This window comes from Filicampus tigris, chromosome 21 (assembly GCF_054856515.1).
Source record: "Filicampus tigris isolate MCC_2025a chromosome 21, RoL_Ftig_1.0, whole genome shotgun sequence".
Classification (NCBI taxonomy): domain Eukaryota; kingdom Metazoa; phylum Chordata; class Actinopteri; order Syngnathiformes; family Syngnathidae; genus Filicampus; species Filicampus tigris.
The window spans coordinates 13,518,405-13,527,430 of record NC_141237.1 but is presented as its reverse complement, the minus strand read 5'-3'; the positions used below and the strand labels follow the sequence as shown (position 1 = coordinate 13,527,430).

General features: G+C 42.5%; 1 protein-coding gene and 4 non-coding genes across 5 annotated transcripts; all 5 read right to left on the bottom strand.

Moving 5' to 3' along the window:
• Positions 1-4,756: 4,756 nt before the first annotated feature.
• Positions 4,757-7,660, bottom strand: rpl7 (ribosomal protein L7). The gene is made up of 7 exons (XM_086021383.1): positions 7,577-7,660; positions 6,999-7,098; positions 6,739-6,905; positions 6,235-6,372; positions 5,475-5,584; positions 4,998-5,213; positions 4,757-4,796 (listed from the first exon to the last, which is right to left on the bottom strand). The coding sequence occupies exons 1-6, from the start codon at positions 7,588-7,590 to the stop codon at positions 5,005-5,007; spliced, it is 738 nt and encodes a 245-aa protein (XP_085877509.1). The 5' UTR covers positions 7,591-7,660; the 3' UTR covers positions 4,757-4,796; positions 4,998-5,004.
• Positions 4,866-4,956, bottom strand: LOC147127694 (small nucleolar SNORD12/SNORD106). The gene has a single exon (XR_015084592.1). It is a non-coding gene; the product is annotated as a small nucleolar SNORD12/SNORD106 (small nucleolar RNA).
• LOC147127693 (small nucleolar SNORD12/SNORD106) lies at positions 5,301-5,391 on the bottom strand. Its single transcript, XR_015084591.1, has one exon. It is a non-coding gene; the product is annotated as a small nucleolar SNORD12/SNORD106 (small nucleolar RNA).
• Positions 5,709-5,800, bottom strand: LOC147127692 (small nucleolar SNORD12/SNORD106). The gene has a single exon (XR_015084589.1). It is a non-coding gene; the product is annotated as a small nucleolar SNORD12/SNORD106 (small nucleolar RNA).
• LOC147127691 (small nucleolar SNORD12/SNORD106) lies at positions 6,445-6,535 on the bottom strand. The gene has a single exon (XR_015084590.1). It is a non-coding gene; the product is annotated as a small nucleolar SNORD12/SNORD106 (small nucleolar RNA).
• Positions 7,661-9,026: the final 1,366 nt, after the last annotated feature.

Genomic DNA, 9,026 nt, shown 5'->3' with positions numbered 1-9,026 from the left:
TCCAATCAACTTACCATGCATGTTTTTGGAATGTGGGAGGAAACCGGAGTACCCGGAGAAAACCCACACAGGCACGGGGAGAACATGCAAACTCCACACAGGGAGTATTAATAGTATTGCTTTGATATAACAAACAACTACACTTAAAGGGGAAATCAACCAAAACACATTTTTTTCAAGAATATGTCCCCAGCAGGCCCACGAATTGAAACACGGCATTCAGATTAATATTGCGTTTGTGGAATATGAGTTAAGCAGCAAAATACACCCCTTTTTAGTGATCATTGGGGTCGGCCATTTTGTCACTTCTGTCGACTGAAAATTACATCACAACTGCTCAGGTAACGACCAATCACGGCTGACCTGTTTTCTGAAGCTGAGCCGTGATTGGTCGTCAGTCAATAGAAGTGATAAAATGGCCGCCCCCGCAGATGGCTAAAAACGGGTGGATTAACTCTTATTCCACAAACGCAATATTTATCAGAATGTCTTGTTTCAACTAGTGGTCTTGCATAGAACATATTCTTGAAAACATCTGTTTGGGTTGACTTCGCTTTAACGAAATTAGCATAGGTAGTGCACACTTGCGCCTACAATACTTGCTCGGATCACAATAGTATATGTAAAAAGTAATAAAAGTACAAAAACGTACAAAACACAATATAGAGCTCCGGACGCTGGCATCACGCATCCCACAATGCTCTGCGCCAATACAAACAAGATAATTTTGGCAGGGTAGAAAACTTGTCACTAATTTAAGGAAACACCACTCTTTGACAATGGTAGACGGGAAAAGAAGCAAAAGAAGGGACGAGCTTTCTACAGGATACCAAAAGAAGAACAAATTAAATCATTACGCCGGCATTCGGACCGGCGGCTCCTTCGTACAACCCGCGGGTTGCTCTCGCTCTCCGCATCGGCATCCACCGGCATTCCGGCGAGCGCCGCGTTTCTTACACCCTCTGAGCAAGGACGGCCAGCCCCAGCCGGCATCCGATCCGCTCCGCTCCGGCAGCAGCCACCATGGCAGAGGCCGCGCGCCAGCGTGTGCCTAGCCTGTCGGGCCGGCCGCCACCACAGCCGCCAGTCCGCTCGCCCGCCAGCCCAGCCTCCGAGGCACGCTGGTTGAGAGAGAAAAAGTTTCCCTGACGTTCGACGCTCGATATTCACGAGTTAGGGACCGTCCACAAATTTCATGTTTGAGGGTGTCATAAATTGATATAAATATTCACCACAAATCAGTTAATAAACATTTTGTCATTCTGATTCCTGTAGTAGATGCATGGCAAAGGGAGGCATCTAACTGTTACAACTTAAATGTTTGTTATATAGGTCATTTTGGAGACGTTGGAGCCAATTCAAGGACCAATATCAAACTCATTCATCCATTCATTATCCATACTGCTTCTCCTCACAAGGGTCGCGGGCGTGCTGGAGCCTATCCCAGCTGTCTTCGGGCAGTAGGCAGGGGAACACCCTGAATTGGTTGCTAGCCAATCGCAGGGCACACAGAGACAAACATCCGCACTCACAATCATACCTAGGGGCAATTTAGAGAGTCCAATCAACTTACCATGCATGTTTTTGGAATGTGGGAGGAAACCGGAGTACCCGGAGTAAACCCACGCAGGCACGGGGAGAACATGCAAACTCCTCACAGGGAGGCCAGATCGAACCCACAACCTCTGAACTGTGAGGCGGACTAGCTAACCAGTCGACCACCACCGTGCCGCCCCAATATCAAACTGTATTGACAGAAATATTCACCAAAAATCAGTTAATTAAAAAAAGTGTTAATTATTAAAAGTGTTTTACTTGTAAGGCTCACAGCACTGCAGTAAGCCTCACTGTATTGCTGGAAAGTTCAAGGTACATGGTCTGCTCACTAATTTGGCAGTATATTTCTTATTTATCATTTGAAATGTGGTCCACTGATAGTGTAGTGGTACACACGCCTGAGTTGTGTGCGGGCAGCGTGGGATCGATTCCCGCTCAGTGACAGTGTCTATGTGTGCCCTGCGACTGGCTGGCGACCAGTTCGGGGTGTAGTCTGCCTTCGCCCATTGACGGCTGGGATAGGCTCCAGCAACTCCCTGCGACCCTGTATAGGATAAGCAGTTTGGAAGATGACAGGACATGACATTTGAAATGTGATACTGCCTACTTACAGTGATTCCTTTGCTTATCAAGTCAGGACCACTGCTTCTTCCCACTCTTTTTTGAACATTCATTCATTCATTATCCATACCGCTTATCCTCACAAGGGTCGCGGGCGTGCTGGAGCCTATCCCAGCTGTCTTTGGGCAGTAGGCGGGGGACACCCTGAATTGGTTGCCAGCCAATCGCAGGGCACACAGAGACAAACATCCGCACTCACAATCACACCTAGGGGCAATTTAGAGTATCCAATCAACTTACCATGCATGCTTTTGGAATGTGGGAGGAAACCGGAGGACCCGGAGGAAACCCACGCAGGCACGGGGAGAACATGCAAACTCCACACAGGGAGGCTGGAGCCAGGATCGAACCCACGACCTCTGAACTGTGAGGCGGACGTGCTAACCGGTCGAACACCGTGCCGCCCCCTTTTTTGAACATGTTAATTCAAATTTGAAAGTGTACTACGTGGGAAACCTTGTGATTTTTAAAAAAAATAGTTTTAAGAACAGCCTTAGTGCTGTTTTTTCTTTGATGTCTTGTGTTGTCTCCATGTTCAAATAAATTCATTCATTTAAACACTCTGAATAAAGGCAACGGGTATAGATAAAGCCAAGTAACAATGAATCAAATAATCATCTTGATAGTTTCTTCTTTATCGTATTATTCCAAATTTTATTCGCTAACTTTACTGTTTCTGTATGATGAGATCCATTTGGATGCGTGGGGCTAGTGCTTGAGTTGCTGGGTGTGTAAAAAACAAATGTTCAATGTCACAGCCTGAAGTGGACATGCACTAATGACTCTTAAAAAATCCCTTAAGAAAATACTTGAGAGGTGAAAGCAGGTAGTACGTCCTGACAGTCTAATATACATACACTACAATGAATGTGGTCACTGTGCTCAAGAAAACACACGATGCTTAAAAGCTTTCACACAAATCACACACCAAAAGTATTTTAGAGGCAATGAAAAAGCCTAATAAAACTCAGTAAAAACGAAATAGTAAGTACTCACAGCTTTTAACCGAATGTAAAACAAAAACTTATAAAATTCCCTCGAAAACACTTATCAGCGTTGTGCGCAAGCGCACTGGACAGTGGTAGGACATCTCGATGGGTCGAAAGGAATTTCAGAACACCTATTTTAATTGTAGTTAACAGCACCACCTACAAGTCGGTGTAACAAGTTACACCCAGTCAAGTTCTGCTCTGCAGTTTCAACGCGAAAACGGCAAATTGATCATTAAATTAAGTAATTATTAGACATGTCGGACTACCCAATCAGCACAGAGGAATAGGAGGCTGAAAGGTTGAATCTATTTAATTCTGCCAAAATGTCCTACCCTTTGCAAAGCTGAAAAAAATACCTGAAAATGTTCACACAGAGGCGCAAGGTAGGACATCCTGACAATTGAATGAAACAAATGCGTGGTATACATGCACTGTGTGATGAATGTGGTCAACAAATCAACGTGTTGCTCAAATGCTACTACAAGAAATCACACAATGCTTAAAAGCTATGACGGAAAACACACGGCGGAAGTATTTTTGAGGCAATTAAAGTCAAATAAGACTTAAAAAGGAAAACAGTAACCAAACGTACGACAGGTAGGACAAAATGTTACATAACTCCCACGAAAACACTTATTGGCGTAGCGCGCTTGAGCATGCGACATTGGTATGACGTCTCGACGGGTGGGAAGGAATTTCAGTACACTGGCTATTAAGTACCGAATTGGTTGCTGAAAGATGCTTGTCTCGCTCCCATTACCAACCCGAAGTCAGACAAGGACCTGAGCCGGACCCACAATGGTCGCCAAAATTGTTGCTTTTTAGAAGACCCCCAAAACGGCAGGTTTGCGAAAGCATTAGCATTGCATCGTGAGAGAGCAAGCCATTTTCAACACTAAATTGGACAATGTGTAAAAATAACCCCCACTCGTGTGGACTGACCAATAGTACAGATTTTTGAAGAAATATGAAATTCACTAAAATGTGACTTAGGTTTTGGCCCAACATCAGTGATATTGAACAGTCCACAAGCAAACAAGCGGAACATCAAGGTCTCAACAGTGTCAAACAATAACAGCTCTTTACAAGACTGAATAGATGCTATTATCCCCCCCCCCCAAGCAATCATTTGAAGTAACTAGTACACAATATTTTGTCTTTATTGCATATATAGCAGGGGCCACCAACCACCGAGCCGCAGATTGGCTGACAGGTGAGTGATATGTTGTTGTTCGATGTGAGATGCAGTATTTGATATAGAGAAGTTTAATAAAGCAGTACAGTTGGCAGCATGCCGTGTGTTAGATCGGCTAACGTTATTAACATAAAATGTTATAACACACACAAGCTAGCAACTCCGCCACGTAACGCTATATCGCTAGCAAATGAGTAGGACAAACGTATTGGGCACCACTTGCGGCGAATAGGGGCCCACGAATGGTAGACTTGTATGAACCGGTCCATGGCAGAAAAAAAGGTTGGGGGCCACTGATATTGAGGAATCAATTACTTCTGCAACTACTCTCATGGTCTAGCAGCCCATAACACAAATTTGAACACATTGAGAACAAAACAGTCAACACAAAAACAGTTTTGTTTTTATTGAACATTGAGTCTTGTACAAACCTGAAAGGAAAAACAAATATGAGTTTGAGTGGAAAACATATGGATACCGTTTAAGTGTCTTCACAGGTAAATGTGGTTTCAGACAAAGTTGGCTTATCTTTAGCTGGTTATCACCACAGTCGATAAGACGGGGAAAAAATATTGCATCCTTAACCACATATGAGAAAACTTGACCATCTGCAAGCATCTGTTGCAACTTACTATTGATCTAGTTCATCCTCCTGATCATTCTGTTGATCTGATCCTCCCTGTTGCCAGCGTCACCTCCTTCCACAAAGTGGGTGGTCTTCTTGTTCATGCCACCACGAGGCGACGACAGCTTGAAGGGCCACAGGAAGTTGTTGGCAGATTTGAAGTTCTTGCCAACAGTGTAAATCTCGTGGATGAGGTCCTCCACGCAGAGGATTCCGTAACTGCCTGTAGGTGAACATTTAAGCATGATGTAAGGTGCAAACGCAGGAAAAGTTGCCATTCTAAAAGTGATGACATATCGCTGGTGCACTCAATGTGGTTTTCAGACACAACTGGCTAGTTTGAATTTTCATTCACCATTGTCGATAAGACGGGGAAAAAAGTGTGCATCATTAACCACGACAGTTTTATTCTCACACAGATTGAACTGTTGCAGCAGCTGTAGCGAATCCATTCAAACTCAGTCACACAAAGTGTGTGCATTACCAAGGTTCCTCTTCACCAAAGCGTTGTCTGTGAGGGCAATACGTTGTTTCCGGATCTTGCCATGGCCGCGTTTGTAGATGAGCTCACGCACAGATTTCAGGTTGGGATATCTGTCAAGTTTCAAGGTGAAACAATAAAAATAAAAAAAAGGAATAACGCAACAGCAATTTCACTTGAGCATAAATTCCATTTTCAATTGTTTCCACTGATCACAGAAATTTTTCTTTATACGTGAATGTGATTTCAGACAAAACTGGCTTTGTTTCAGTTTGTTTTCACCACGGTCGATAAGACGGGGAAAAAAGTTCTGCATCATTAACCACATTCCATGCACCAATAGAACTTCTGACAGTTGTCATACAAGTACTAATTGAGTACTCAATACCAGGTACCAATACATCTTGCAATTTTGATAAATTAATTTTAGTGTTACCGAATATTAAGAGTAAAACCATATTTTCTATTTAGAATAACAACTTATTACTTGAACTTCTAGGATGGCTGCCTCAACAAGCAGAGCATAATTTGCAGTCTGCTTAGTGCTGTCCTTCGTGTTAACCTAAAAGTATTATTTCTCCACACAGACGGTGAAGTGGTGTCAGAATCTGTGCATTTATACATGAACGTGTATCTGCACCAATACGGATGTCAGCACATCCCCCCCCCCTTTTTTTTTACGTAGCGTTAGTAAACAAGCCGAGTATATGGCAGATGGCCAAGTAACAAGATTTACTTAGACAATCAGCTGCAGTGAACTTACCCCCACGCAATGTAAGGTTCTGCGATTCTGAGCATGTTAATTGAAGCCTTGTTAAGCTTGACGAACACACCATTGAAGATCTGACGGAGACGCATCAACTGCAGAACTTTGCGGACCTTTGGGCTGACGCCGTTGATACTGCAAAGCAAGGTACATTAACTTAGCAAATGTATAGGTAGTGCAACACGTGACTAATTTAATTGAATTTTCTGTGTGGTTTCAGACAAAATTTGGCTTAATGTAATGGCTGTATCACCATAGTCGATATGTCGGGGAAAGAGCATACATCATTAACCACACAGGACCAACATCGCAACATGGATCACTGGTTGTCATATACATTCTAAGACTTGTAAATTTTGCAGAATCACAATTTGAACAGGTTTACCAAAAGCAATTCAACTTTTAACAGCTGTAACACAAACACTACGAACTTGTAATATTAACATTCTCATGATAGCAAACACCCAACAATTCAAGTTATGATGATCAGCCTTCACTTACCCTCTGATCCTGATGACAAATGCCAATTTAGGCTCAGCTGGCACATAGTAGTTTCCCACTTTGCGGGCAGTGCGCGAAAGGCGGATCTCACGCCTGTACATCTGCCTGTACTCTTTGTGGTACTGCTGAGCCCTCTTGAAGATGAGCTTTCTTTCAACTTTACGGGCCTAGAACGAAAATAAGGTCGGTCAGTATTTGCAGATCACATTGACAGCATAACACTAGCGTCAGAATCACCTGGTGTGATCATTGCCATTTACCTTTTTAACTGCCAGCATCCGCTTTACGCGAAAGGCCTTGCTGGCGGCGTAGGCCTTTCGCCTTTTCAATAGGCTCTCAGGGACCGACGGAACCTTTTTTCTGTAACAAATTAACATTTTTGAGTCAGACTGGATATGAAAAACGGGACGTGAGTACTGAAGGTAGTTAGAGAAGAGTCTCAACTTAGCGTCCGCATGACGCTAACTTGCAAGCCAGCGATGCTAACCGGCTTCATGACTGAAACGCTTCAATAAGTACTGCACGTTGGCTATCTTTAATCATTAACCAAGCGAACGTAATAGTACGTAAACCATTTTCAATAGCTATCCAATAAAAGTTTTTCTCGGTGAGAATTTTGCCACATTTCATGTACGATTTATAAGACAGCCATATTGTACTCTGTGTACCGCGGTGTGTACATCGTTGACCAAATGGCAATGTAATGCATCTATCGTCGACAATACAAACAAGACAACATTGTACACAAACTATATAATACATCCAAAGAATAAAAATAGTTGTAATACTTATTTTAACACAAGATTCATTAAGATTCGATTTTGCTGTAGACACTCACTCTGCGTCCGCCATTGCGTCCACCGAGAAAGAGAAAATTCATGATGCGCATGTGCAGTTTAAAGATTTCAGGACCCAATAAAGCTGTTCCCTCAGCTGCCTGATTAATAATGTAATACGTAACTGTACTTTATCATGTGAATCTAAAATGGACCCTTCGTGCATAATTTTGGCAAAGTCGTGTTTCAAAACTATGCTATAAATTCATACTCTTTCCCGGATAACACATTTCAATTCTGTTATTAACAGATGCTGTAACACTATCTAGACTCTAGCGTATACTGTACATACATTTTAATGATGTTTGTGAACGTCATTATTTTAACTCATATTTAATAATTCAGATTTTGTTTTGCAGTTGACAATTATTGTGCTGATTATTTTGGTTAAACTTTGAAAAGCGTCATCATTATAAACATTCTGTATGTATTTACTTGTCCTGTATTAATCATCTAAAACTGTGAATTCTGAAACGTTCATTAAAGAATCATTAGCTTGCATGGTAAATACACGTTTCTTTACATCAGCAGACCAATTAATTATTTATTAACCCATTCGTGAAGACAGAACTTGCTACTTTGTGAATTACTTCGTTCTTTATCATTTATTATCAATCGTATACACTTTTGCATATATATGTTCCCAGAATGTATGTTGTTAGTATTCTGTTATCAAATAATAATAATAATAATAACAATGATAATGGCGGCACGGTGGTCTACTGGTTAGCACGTCCGCCTCACAGTTCAGAGGTCGTGGGTTCGATCCCGGCTCCGGCCTCCCTGTGTGGAGTTTGCATGTTCTCCCCGTGCCTGCGTGGGTTTTCTCCGGGCACTCCGGTTTCCTCCCACATTCCAAAAACATGCATGGTAAGTTGATTGGACTCTCTAAATTGCCCCTAGGTGTGATTGTGAGTGCGGATGTTTGTCTCTGTGTGCCCTGCGATTGGCTGGCAACCAGTTCAGGGTGTCCCCCGCCTACTGCCCAAAGACAGCTGGGATAGGCTCCAGCACGCCCCGCGACCCTTGTGAGGAGAAGCGGTACAGATAATGGATGGATGGATGGACAATGATAATAATAATAATAATAAATCACTACGACATCACGTTTTGCATACCCACATGCGTGTTCCTGTTCTCTTGTGTGGTGTGCCACACAATCTATATACAGCAGAGTGTAAACTGAATTTCACTTTCGTAAGTTATAATCAGTGAAATAAACAAACGAAAAAGACATGTGGCAGCTGCACATGTTTTCCGGAGGGAGGCGCTCTCGCTGTATTTTACAGGCACATGCTGCACCGGAGAGCTTCTGGAGGAGCGTTTTCAACGATAGGTAAATTTATAGATAATGCAATTTGAAAACATGACAATGTAATTTCTGAGAAAAATACTTGTAGTTTGTACATTCATAGCTCTGCCAACATTTGGCCAAATTATATTTGCCGCGTT